Raw genomic sequence first — 12,995 nt, 5'->3', positions numbered from 1 at the left:
CGATCTTGATTCGTTTATGTATCTCTCCTAAAATTAGCGTTACAAGAACATTGTGAAAAGTTGTAGTTGAATGGAAAATTGATTTAAAAAAAAGAAAAACAAAAAGGATAAAGGAAAGAATAGAAAAGGAGTAATATTCAAATTTGGTACTGTAGAGAGTATGTGGAATCTGGCGTCCCTGGCGTGGGAGAGGAGGAAAAAGAGGAGAAAAATGGATGATTTTGCTGCCTCTACTCTAATACACACAAGGGGAATTTAAGCCAAATGCCAAAAGTACACAAAGACGAATTTTCCTTTAATTTCAAACCACATTCACTCTAATTTTCACATATTTCTTTTTTGTATCCTATACCCTTTCTTTCCATGTTCTCCAAACCCCAAAAGGAAACCCAACCCAACCCAACCCAACAAACACTTTTTGAACGCCACCCCTTCACTATATTACATTATAATAATGACTTAATTAATTAACATTAATTGTGACCTTAGAATAATAACAACAAAAGCTAGCCTAGCTAGGCACCCTGTCCTTGTGCTACATTTTAACCCAATGAACATCAAGCCTGATTGGTTGATTCGAGACAGGTGTGTTAGTCTTCACCTTTTATTTTTCTATATATACTAATTTCACTTTAAAAGGTGAATATTCTAATAAAGAACTAAGTTTGATACAAAAAGGGTCGGGACATGCTCAATTATTGAGGTGATGTTTAATAAATAGAGTGCATTGGTCAATAATAATAATAACAATAATAATGGTGATGTATTAACTTTGATAGGGGGGGAAATGCAATGCATTTTTTTTGTAGCTGTAGGTACGTGTAGGAAGAAGATATATGGAGATGAAAACTGTGTGTGTTCATAATTTTGTGTGGGAAAAATATATATTTAAATTTCCAACTGTTTTGAAAGGCTATTGAAGCCGCTTGTTTTGGTGGGATTTTACAAGGGGCGTTTTTTTTTCCTGACCTTAGTAAAGTCCTTCATAATCTCTAATTTTAACTAACCTACCAACCACCCATAACATGAACTTCCACTATTTATGGCAAAACAGCTCTTCCCTTAACAAATCCACTGCCCTTTTGCTTTTCTCTACTTTGAAATGGTCCGACCCGGCCCTATCACTCTGCTTCCTTTTCTTTTTATTTATTTTCTATTTTTAGGAACAAAATAAAGTTCATCACAATTTATTTTTTCCATTATTAAAACTTTAATACTAGCTTACTCTTGGGGACGATTTCATTTTCCGTGAAATATGGTTTTCTTAAAAAGTAAGTGTCAAGAATCATTATGCTTTTAACAACCCTGACCATGAGAAATTTCATCAAACAACAATCTAGAGAAAAATGTTAAATTATTTATAAAAATAGAAAAAAAAAATATTAATAGACTTATTGATAAAAGTCTATTATTGATAGTCTATCGATGTTTATCAGTAATAGAAACTAATAGAAATCTAAAATGATTAAATTTCACTATCTTGTGTAAATAGTTTCCCCTTATTTTTCAATTTTTGAAAATCACAAAAGAATGATTGTTTTCAAATATAGGAAAATAAATCAAAATATTTATAAATATAATAAAATATCACAATCTATCTGTGATAGACTGTGATAGACCGCAATAAACTACTATCTATATCTATCTACACAAATAATAGTCTATTACGATCTATTACACATAGATTATGATATTTTGCTATTATTTATAAATATTTTCATCAATTTTGTCATTTAAAATAATTTCTTCTTAAAAAATTAGATAATTTTTTAATATTGTTTTAGGAGGAATATCAAATGATTAATTACCGATAAGATTTGTTCTACTTTTATAATGCAATGGTTGGCCAGTTATACCTATTGTTTCCTTTTTTAGTGTCAATTAATATCATTAATGTAGTACACTTGAAGATAAATAAATAATTTGCATAATGGACTCACAAGTGTATGATAAATAGCTTTATAAGCCGCAAGAAAAACTGTCTAAATCAATTCACTTTAACAAATTTTATGAAAATTGATAAATTAGTGAATTTAAGTATATTATGTTAAAGTAAGCTTAATTTAATGATAATTAATATAATTTTTTTTCATTAAATGTCGGAGATTCGATCTCTAGTAAAAAAGGTGTATTAAATATTATATTTATTTGAATCTTAAAACTACGCTACCAATCTATTGATTTTTCAATTATATTAACTGCAAAATTATTGTACTTAAATTGTGTTTGTAATCATGGAATTAATTATTTTGGAGACTTTCTTAAGAAAAACAAATGTACAAAGAAAAAAAATAAAGAAGGTGGAATCGGGGATGATGAAGCAGGGAAAAAGGAAAAGCAATGGAGTGGAGGAGCATTATTAATGTAATTGTAGATGTAACAATTTTTTTAGAAAAAAAAAAAAGAAAAAAGAAAAAAGAAAACAAAAGCCACGTAGCAGAAACCAGGTTGGTTTGACTTGGAAGAGGAATGTTGGCCACGTGGAGACAACCCATAAGTTGCGGTTTGGAAAGAAGGGAGAAGAAAAGGAAAGGGGTGGAACAAGCTCAAGCTTAAGGCCCTGCCCACCCCATGTAAGCCAACGGCGTCTCTCAACTGTTAATAATAATAAAATAGTAATTATTATTATTATTATTATTATTAAAAAGGAAAAACAAAAATAAAATGTTTTATTGTGGGGCCCGCTGGATTTTTTCCAAGTGGGCCCTCATTGTTTTAACTATAAATCCCACCTCTTCCCCCTCTTCTTACTCTCACTCTCCATTTTTCTTTTTCTTCTTTCCGCCCTTAGCTTCTCTCCCATTAATATTCTTCGCTCTTCTCTTCTTTCAAACAACTGTAAGTTCTTTTTTTTCGTAATTGTTTTTTTTGTTTTGTTTTGTTTGATTGAATATTAAATTTTGATATTAATTCATTCTGCGTTTGTAGTACTGGGGGATCAAGAAATTAAAACAAAAGAATATAGGAGTGAAAAAGGATGACGAACAACCCGAATGTAGTAATTTCGGAGAGTAAATCAGGCATCAACATGGCCATCACTGTCACAGTATCAAACTCGTCGATTTTCCAAGCGACGGCCCAAAAGCCACTGGCTGGGCCCAGCTCAACTGGCGGCTACATCTCCATATCTCGGTCCACTAAGTTGGTGCAGCCCGATGGCAGAGCAAGAATCAAGACTTGGGTGGAGTCAATGCGGGCCTCATCTCCCAGTCGTATTAAACCCACTTCTTCTCTCTCCGGCCACGACCATAACTCTACTTGGATGGTACTGTCAGTCACTACAAACTTATATATATAATATGATTATGTAAACAGTGGATCTAATTATTTTGCAATGTAACAGCTCCACCATCCTTCGGCTTTGGACATGTTTGACCAAATCATTGATGCTTCCAAAGGAAAACAAATAGTGATGTTTCTGGATTATGATGGCACACTTTCCCCAATTGTCGACGACCCAGATCGTGCCTTTATGTCTGATGCGGTCCGTTACCTTGCCTCCTTTTCTTCTTCATTCTTCATCATATACATTTTTTGTTTTCTTTTTAACTTTCTTAAAATTACAGATGAGGAAAACGGTGAAAAAAGTGGCGAGAAGCTTCCCGACTGCAATAGTGAGTGGGAGGCGTAGAGACAAGGTAAATTAAGATTTAGAAATTTGGAACGGTATTTAAATAGATAAATATGAAATGAGATTTTAAAAGTAAATAAATAAAAAATGGTGTGATTTTTGTGGTTGCAGGTTTATGGGTTTGTAAGATTAGGAGAACTGTATTATGCGGGAAGCCATGGGATGGATATTAAAGGACCGACAAAAGATTCCAATTACAAGAAAGTGCGTGACTCTATGCCTTTATTTTTACCCTCTTTCTCTTCCCCTGACATATTCTCTTTTACCCCCTATTCTTTTCTCTAATATTTGACTCTTTAATTTCAGTGTACCCAATCTGTTCTATTTCAACCTGCCAGTGAGTTTCTTCCCATGATCGACCAGGTAACTCATTTTCCTTTATTTTTCTTTTTCTTTTTCTCTTTTAATATTCCCCAAAATATATAATTGAATAAAACCCTCATTTATTTATTGTTTTTAATGTTCAGGTTTACAAACAGCTAGTTGAAAAAACCAAATCAACTCCAGGAGCTAAGGTGGAAAACAACAAGTTTTGTCTCTCTGTTCACTATCGTTGTGTTGAAGAAAAGGTAACTTATTTAATGCCGATTTGAATGGTCACCATCTATCACCTCTTTATACTGTTCCTTTACTTCACTCATTTCTAGTGATTAGTTTGTAATTTGTCTTTTATGATAATTACAGAAATGGAGTGAACTAGCCCAACAAGTTAAATCTGTGTTGAAAGATTTCCCAAAGCTTCGACTAACCCAAGGAAGAAAGGTATACACTAATTTAAAGGGAAAAAAAAAAACGTAAATTAAATTAGTTACCATTATTATTATTCCCCAATTCCTTCTAATTTTCATTTTGAATTACAGGTATTAGAGATTCGTCCAACCATTAAGTGGGACAAAGGGAAGGCCTTGGAATTCTTATTGGAGTCACTTGGTGAGTTTTAGCCTTTTTTCATCAATTCATTTTTCATTTGAATATTCCTAAATATAATAATCAATTTTGTTAACAAATTAACAGGATTCAGCAATTGTTCGGATGTTTTTCCCGTTTACATCGGAGATGATCGAACAGATGAAGATGCATTTAAGGTATACAACAACTAAAGAAAAATCAGAGCGTTCGTGTCAATGTTTTTAAATAATAACAAATTGATGTATTTTGTGTTGGATGCCCGTGATGAATCTAAAAATTAAAAAAATTGGGCAGATTATAAGAGAGAGAGGACAAGGGTATGGCATTCTTGTGTCAAAATTTCCAAAGGAGACGAGTGCTTCTTATTCCCTACGGGAACCTTCCGAGGCAAGTACAAATATTTATTATATAACTCATGAGATACTTTAATTCTGTACCATTTTTTTTTTTTTTTTTTTTTTTTTTGTCTTTATTAGAAAATTTAAATTTATTATTAATTATAATGTGAATTTAATGAATTAATTTTGGAATTAATACAGGTTATGGACTTTTTGCAACGCTTGGCTGAGTGGAAGAAGAGGCCTCCATTGCCAGGGCAGTGCGCGATGTGAAAGAGAAGAATGGGAAATGGGGGAAAAAGGGAAAACTGCAAAACAAAATACCTTTTTTCCCACCCAATAAAATATGATATGATATATATATATCTTAAAGAGAAAAGGAGGGGGTTGGTTGGTTGGTTGGTTGGTTGGTTGGGATTGGTCGGTCTATATATATATGTAACTTATAATTGTTCAAAGATATGTTAGTTAGATATATATATGGAAATAGAGAACAAAAAAGCTAGCTGGGTGGAACTTTTAAATAGGCAACCTTGGTTTTTTTTTTTTTTTTTCCTTTTCTTTTTCTTTTTTGTTTACTTTGGCTTCATGGTCTTGTACATCTTGTAACTCTGTGTACAGGGGAATGGAAGGCAACCAAAATTTGCAATTACCTGCACTTTAATCAATATTAATTAATAGTAATCTAATTATATCTTCTCTCTCCTTCTCGCTTCATTTCACTTCCTTTACTCCAATGCTAATTTAACGTGATATTATTGACAATTACTTTTTCTAATTTTTCAATCTATTTTTGTTGAACGGAGATTAATAAAAAATGGACATGAGGGAATTTTTTATTCACAACTCGAACAGGGAAGTATTACATTATTTTAGAAGATTAATGAAATGAGTTTTCAAAGGCATTTTGATCAAAATGGAGGCGAGAAAAATTAGGGTGGTCAATGCACTTTTCGTGTGATAAATGACAAAAATGAATGTGGAACTAAATTATGGGAGTCTAATGTTGGAGCTCTCATAACCTAATTAATCCACACAATTCTTTTGTCTAATGTATGCAGCCTCGACAATTAGTGTTGGTGCTACTTCTATTATGCGAGGGGAAATCAAAGAATCAATTGAATCAAAACCATTGGAAGTGGTATATGATCATTGGAGAAATTCGAACAAAATTTGAAAGGCCTCCCTTAACAATAGAATTTGTGATCATATAAAAGAAATTTAGAATGATTATTTCGAATATATTTTTAAATGGAAAATACAAATTGTAGAGGAGAGATTTGATAACATAAATACTTTATATTTAATCTACCTTAATTCCGAGTTTGCATCAATAATCTTTTGTCCCATTAACTTAATTAGGTGTTCATCATATATATCAAATTCACAATCAAAATACTTCTCCTAAGAACCATGTGATAAGTTCAAATCCTTCAATATCATAATTTCAGGTGTGGAGCTAATATTAAAATTAAGTAATAAGAATAAACAAAATGAAGAACAGACGTCAAATAAGCCGCTGTGGTGGCGTATAAGCCGGCATGAATCACGCTATCCACTTCACATCCACATTCTAACCTAATTTAAAACAATTATAATAATATTATTTTAAGAACTACTTGTCCCAATTTATTGCCTTAAACCACATTTAATAAATTTGCTTTAGTTAAGATGAAATGCCTCAATTATATGGAGCTATCTAGCTAGGAAGCAGGGGTGGCTATGATTTGGATTAACAGAAAGCACCATATAATTAAATAGCATCAACTTATATTTATTTTTAATGCAGTGAAAAAGAATCTGGAGCAGTGTTCCCAAGGGCAGGTGCAACCATAATAATGTTGCAAGAAATTAAACCCCATTGGATTTTCTCGAGAATAATTAATACAAGCCAATTATATATAAGAAGAAGAATATTCGAAGTGACTGGCATATGGAAAATCGAACACAAAATGAAAATACCAAAGTACAAAATATTAATTATTGATTAAAGAGTAGTGTAAATTTGTATTTTCTTTTTTTTTTTGGGGGGGGGGGTTGGGTGCAGGTCCAAAGCAGTAGGGCAGAAGCATGAATATTAGAAACAGAAAAGAAAAGGAAAAAGGGGAGGGTATTGGGTTTGTGTTTAGATTTGAAAGAACCCCACGAGAGAGAATCTGCTTGAAAATTTTAAGGGTTTTTTTTTTTTTTAAAAAAAATTATTTAATAGGGAGGGGATGAGAATATAAAATAATAAAAAATAGGATATGGGTTTGAATGTTAGGTTAAGTTAAAAGGAAAAAGGGCAGAAGAATGGAGATGAATGGTAGGAAGAAGGAGTTGGAATCCACTTAAAAAGAAAGGGTGCTTTAGAATAGGGAGGAGAGGAAAAGGAAAACACATGGGGGAGGGGAAGTTATAGAATAGAGACACTGACATGAATCCATATAATGTAAACTTTTAACAAAACCTGGGTTCTTTAAGACGTGTAAAGATGGAGTCCACATCCCACTACATATATATAATTTTCAAACTCCCCCATCATTGCTGCCTTAACTCCTAATAAACTATCATCTCTTTTTCCTTTCTCAACCTTCAATTATTGGTGCCACAAATTTAAACATTCAATCTTAAATTAACTTACACACAATTATATTATATATGTGCTTACCATATTACCAAAACCAAACCCCTCCCCTTCAAATATTGTGTTATGTGTTACACGTGTGTGCATTGTGATGGGAAGTTGGTCCCCGCATTGAGGGTCGAGCCGTTTTTAATTTTAATGGACACTGCCATATACTGAGACTCACATGGAAATGGAATCCCATGTGCCCCCAGATGCCTTTCTAACAGGGAACCAAATACGCACACCAATTTCAAATTTTACCCCCCAAAAATATTCATTATTTCACGGATTTTTTCGTTTTCAGTAAAAGGGGGAATGTTAGAAGTTTCAGTCATAGGGTAGAGACATGAGAGAAAGCGATCGAGTTGGTTAATGCAATTTTAGATTTATATGATATGGGGGGAACCATGCAATGAATTTGCCGTAAATGAGTTCTGTAGCTGACTGAAATACTGAATTACAGAAAGGACTCCTCCCTCTCCCTTTCATTCATTTCATTCATTCATAACCATCTTTTGCCCACACGTAGCCTTTTTTTTTTTTTTTTTCTTCTTCTTCTCCCTCTCTGTATTTAATGCCATTTCAGACTCAACTAGTGTCATGTTTCATTTTATTGTCGCCCATCCCATGCATATTAATTTATTTATTGGAGGTGAAAAAGAAAAAGAAAAAGAAGAAATGGAGAGGCAGGGGTTTCCAACTAACCATGTGGGGATGTTGATTTGTAAAAGGGTGGGAAACACAACACTCTTTTGTTTTTTTGAATATTTTCTAAATTAGCTAAGTTATAAAGTGTTGTTGTAAAGTTAAAGCCAAAGTTTTCAGTTCTGAAACGTCCACCCATCAGTGTTCTAAATTCTAACACTTGTAAAGTTCCCCTCCTTTCTGTAACATCCCTTTTTAAAGTTTCTCCCTTTTTTCAATACCAATACTATATATTTTTTTCTCTTCTTTTCTTTTTTAATATTATTTTTCACTTTACTCTCTCTCTCTCTCTCTCTCTCTCTTAAACTATCGCAATTATTAGGTTACAACTATATACTCTTTTCCATATAATAAAAATATGTATATGGATTCCATCTCTTTTTTCTAGACACCTGCTTTACCCATTAACATGAGATTTACTTATTTATCTAACAAATATTTAACCAATAATTTCGAGAAACATATACAAATATATGAAGAAATCTAACTCATGGTTCCACCAATCAAATTATGGAGACGTGACATGCTTTTTGTACTTTACACTATTCTTTTTGTTATCTGATTTTTAGGTTACGTGATTACCTCTTCAAATGAAAAGCTTAAGGAGCTAACCTATTCATTTGAACAAAACGTTGTATATTTTTCGTTTCCACTTAATTACAGTTGTGAATAATTAGTTTTTGATGGATTATAAACTGGTTTAATTAAGTTTTTAAATATTTGTATTCATAATATAGGCCATCACTGGAAAAAAAAATATTAGAAAAATAAATACTTAACTATCAATTTATTTTATTTTTCAGCTCAATATCACATCAGACACAATAGTCCCTAGTATAATATTGATAAAAAAATTTAAAGCATATTTGAGAGTGATAATGAAATTGTTCAAAAAAATGATGAAAATATCAAAATATAAATGGAAATTTCAAAATTTCAGAAATTTTGAGAAATTGGGGGAATCGAAATGTCCCCATCGAAATTTTGAGCCCGCTGAAATCTCAAATTTTTTATCGAAATTTTGAGATTTCAACAAAATTTTGAAATACCGGGTTATTTAATTTTAAAGTTTATTGTTTAGAAATTATGTATTCATAGTTGAAAACAAGGTAAAAATTGCAAATTTAAATATAAACAAAGTAAGCATGTTGATGTATATTTAAGATTTGATTTGAACTTAGTAAGGTGTGAAAAGAGTCGTTTTGGAGAGAACTTACCTATTTTTCTTATTGGAAAATTCATAAAATTCTAATTTATAATTATTCTAAGATAATTATACAGAATAATCTAAATATAGTATAAATCCTAAGCCTTGATTTTTCCTACTTAAGCATGTTTAAGTTAATGTATTGAAGTATGGTTAACCTTATGGTATGAATGTTGTGTATATGATGGGGTTCAGGAGTTTACAAGAAAAACAATCTAGGAATGGAAGCCTAGACTCTTGGGTAGCAAGGCGTGTGAAAGTGCTTTGTAACAAGAGGGAAAAAGGGCTAAATGTGTGAGACATGCGTTGTAGCCATACTACACTTGATGAGGGCCAAGGCATGGGTGATGCAATAGCCTAATTTGTCTAAAGAGGCTTAGGAGAGGCGGCAAGGCAGTGACAAGGCGGGCCATAAGGCACAGGGCGTGCGCTGACTAAAGGCCAAGCCTGGGCAAGAGCGTATAAGGTGATGACCAAGAAGTTAAGGCATGTGCGACAAACAAGGGTGCATGCATAGACTCAAGGCGACGCTAAAGTGCACAAGGAAGGCATAGTGGTGATGAGCGCCATGCGTCAACATAAAGATCTAAGTCGTGAAGGCAAGCTGCAAAGATGGAGGTGCATTGGCTGAGCGAGGGGCTATGCATTGCAACTAGCCTATGCGATGGAATGTAGCCCATGCATTGGTGAAGAGATGGAAGAACTAAGCTTAATCACCAAGCTTAGTGGGCCAGTTATCAAGTTTAGATGCCTCAATTAAGTTTAGTGGGATAATTGTCACCCTAAGCAATGAAGATGATCATGCACTCCAAAGTATATAAAGGGGGGTTGAAAAAAAAGTCAGTTTTGGCCAATTCACGTGTGCTAAGGGAGAAGAGATTCTGCTGATTAAAGCTTGAAGGTTGTTAATCAAGAGAGGGGTTGCCAAGAGGATATTTCCATGAATTCAAGTTGAAACTTGAAGAAATTCCTAAGTGTTCCAAATTTTTGGATGAGCACGAGCAAGTCAAGAAGATTAATAAATTTTGGGCTCAATAGAAGGAATCTGGAGCTCAAAATTTGAGGCAAGAAAGCTGAAATGTTTATAAACAAGATTGTAGAAGAAAGTTTATCGAAATGATGTCTGAAATTTAAGTTATTCATGCTAGAAGTTGAAATCTAGAAATTGGTGGTTGAATAAGCAGGCAGTTGCTTCCATGGGAAAAGCAAGCAGTTGGCAAGCCAGGTTGGGTGTTTCCAGGTGTGCATATGTATATGAGGTTGAGCATAATGAGTAGGCATTAGTGTGCGTGGGTGAGTGCAAAATACTGCCTGTGGGTGTACGAGGAGTGAGCACAAGGTTGCATTATTGTTGTTGAAGACGCTGACACATATGTGAATGTGTGATGTACTAGCACGGTGAGCGTGTCCTAGTGCATAGATAGTGATGTAGACATATGTAAACTTCTGCTTCTATTGTAACAAAAGATTCCCTTTTTATGTGGATTATGTGGAAAAGGCCCGTATCAATAATTATGATTTTACGTATGGACAATTTCTCAATATCTTGTTCATTCGCAACAAAATATTTTCTTTGTGCGGCGGCAAAAAAAAACATGCTTTTTTGGAGAGAGATACTATTTCACCAATTGAGTCACAGGTATCTAACATATTCATACCTAACGATTTTCCACAAAGTGGTGACGAAAGGTATAACTTGTACAAATCTTTCCATTTTCCAATTCGATCCGATCCATTCGTTCGTCGAGCTATTTACTCGATCGCAGACATTTCTGGAACACCTCTAACAGAGGGACAAATAGTCAATTTTGAAAGAACTTATTGTCAACCTCTTTCAGATATGAATCTATCTGATTCAGAGGGGAAGAACTTGCATCAGTATCTCAATTTCAATTCAAACATGGGTTTGATTCACACTCCATGTTCTGAGAAATATTTACCATCCGAAAAGAGGAAAAAACGGAGTCTTTGTCTAAAGAAATGCCTTGAGAAAGGGCAGATGTATAGAACCTTTCAACGAGATAGTGCTTTTTCAACTCTCTCAAAATGGAATCTATTCCAAACATATATGCCATGGTTCCTTACTTCGACAGGGTACAAATATCTAAATTTTCTATTTTTAGATACTTTTTCAGACCTATTGCCGATACTAAGTAGCAGCCAAAAATTTGTATCCATTTTTCATGATATTATGCATGGATCAGGTATATCATGGCGAATTCTTCAGAAAAAATTGTGTCTTCCACAATGGAATCTGATAAGTGAGATTTCGAGTAAGTGTTTACATAATCTTCTTCTGTCCGAAGAAATGATTCATCGAAATAATGAGTCACCATCGATATCGACACATCTGAGATCGCCAAATGTTCGGGAGTTCCTCTATTCAATCCTTTTCCTTCTTCTTGTTGCTGTATATCTCGTTCGTACACATCTTCTCTTTGTTTCTCGAGCCTATAGTGAGTTACAGACAGAGTTCGAAAAGGTCAAATCTTTGATGATTCCATCATACATGATTGAGTTGCGAAAACTTCTGGATAAGTATCCCACATCTGAACTGAATTCTTTCTGGTTAAAGAATCTCTTTCTAGTTGCTCTGAAACAATTAGGAAATTCTCTAGAAGAAATATGGGGTTCTGCTTCTGGTGGCAACATGCTATGGGGTGGCGGTCCCGCTTATGGGGTCAAATCAATACGTTCGAAGAAGAAAGATTGGAATATCAATCTCATCGATCTCATAAGTATCATACCAAATCCCATCAATCGAATCGCTTTTTCGAGAAATACGAGACATCTAAGTCATACAAGTAAAGAGATATATTCATTGATAAGAAAAAGAAAAAATGTGAACGGTGATTGGGATTGGATTGATGATAAAATAGAATCCTGGGTCTCGAACAGTGATTCGATTGATGATAAAGAAAGAGAATTCTTGGTTCAGTTCTCCACCTTAACGACAGAAAAAAGGATTGATCAAATTCTATTGAGTCTGACTCATAGTGATCATTTATCAAAGAATGACTCTGGTTATCAAATGATTGAACAACCGGGAGTAATTTACTTACGATACTTAGTTGACATTCATAAAAAGTATCTAATGAATTATGAGTTCAATACATCCTGTTTAGCAGAAAGACGGACATTCCTTGCTCATTATCAGACAATCACTTATTCACAAACCTCGTGTGGGGCTAATAGTTTTCATTTCCCATCTCATGGAAAACCCTTTTCGCTCCGCTTAGCCCTATCCCCCTCTAGGGGTATTTTAGTGATAGGTTCTATAGGAACTGGACGATCCTATTTGGTCAAATACCTAGCGACAAACTCCTATCTTCCTTTCATTACAGTATTTCTGAACAAGTTCCTGGATAACAAGCCTACGGGTTTTCTTATTGATGATAGTGACGATATTGATGATAGTGGCGATATTGATGATAGTGACGATATCGACCGTGACCTTGATACGGAGCTGGAGCTTCTAACTATGATGAATGCGCTAACTATGGATATGATGCCGGAAATAGACCGATTTTATATCACCCTTCAATTCGAATTAGCAAAAGCAATGTCTCCTTGCATAATATGGATTCCAAACATTCA

The 12,995-nt window shown here is 33.8% G+C and overlaps 1 protein-coding gene and 1 pseudogene across 2 annotated transcripts in view; both read left to right on the top strand.

The window, feature by feature from the left end:
- The first annotated feature begins 2,752 nt into the window (after positions 1–2,752).
- TPPH (Haloacid dehalogenase-like hydrolase (HAD) superfamily protein) lies at positions 2,753–5,583 on the top strand. The gene is made up of 12 exons (XM_039026915.2): positions 2,753–2,838; positions 2,929–3,265; positions 3,344–3,484; positions 3,567–3,638; positions 3,743–3,835; positions 3,938–3,994; positions 4,099–4,200; positions 4,316–4,393; positions 4,492–4,561; positions 4,646–4,716; positions 4,835–4,927; positions 5,080–5,583. The coding sequence occupies exons 2-12, from the start codon at positions 2,978–2,980 to the stop codon at positions 5,149–5,151; spliced, it is 1,137 nt and encodes a 378-aa protein (XP_038882843.1). The 5' UTR covers positions 2,753–2,838; positions 2,929–2,977; the 3' UTR covers positions 5,152–5,583.
- A 4,427-nt stretch (positions 5,584–10,010) lies between these two features.
- LOC150037165 (protein Ycf2-like) overlaps positions 10,011–12,995 on the top strand; it is a 4,606-nt pseudogene continuing 1,621 nt past the window's right edge. Inside the window, exons 1-3 of the transcript XR_016528464.1 lie at positions 10,011–10,016; positions 10,547–10,657; positions 10,831–12,995. The exon at positions 10,831–12,995 is cut by the window's right edge and continues 1,621 nt beyond it. The product of XR_016528464.1 is annotated as a protein Ycf2-like (transcript). The remainder of the gene's footprint in view (positions 10,017–10,546; positions 10,658–10,830) is intronic.

The sequence above is a fragment of the Benincasa hispida genome, chromosome 3 (assembly GCF_027475165.1).
Source record: "Benincasa hispida cultivar pf3 chromosome 3, pf3_genome.v1.1, whole genome shotgun sequence".
Taxonomy (NCBI): Eukaryota; Viridiplantae; Streptophyta; class Magnoliopsida; order Cucurbitales; family Cucurbitaceae; genus Benincasa; species Benincasa hispida.
The sequence above is the reverse complement of the archived record's forward strand: the minus strand, read 5'-3'. Positions and strand labels throughout refer to the sequence as shown.

What these genes read in the sequence shown, in the direction of transcription:
- TPPH (XM_039026915.2), top strand. Translation starts at nt 2,978, where the DNA reads ATGACGAACAACCCGAATGTAGTAATTTCGGAGAGTAAATCAGGCATC. An exon ending in GACTAACCCAAGGAAGAAAG is followed by an intron (nt 4,394 to 4,491) that starts GTATACACTAAT and finishes TTTGAATTACAG; the next exon opens with GTATTAGAGATTCGTCCAAC. An exon ending in CCCTACGGGAACCTTCCGAG is followed by an intron (nt 4,928 to 5,079) that starts GCAAGTACAAAT and finishes GAATTAATACAG; the next exon opens with GTTATGGACTTTTTGCAACG.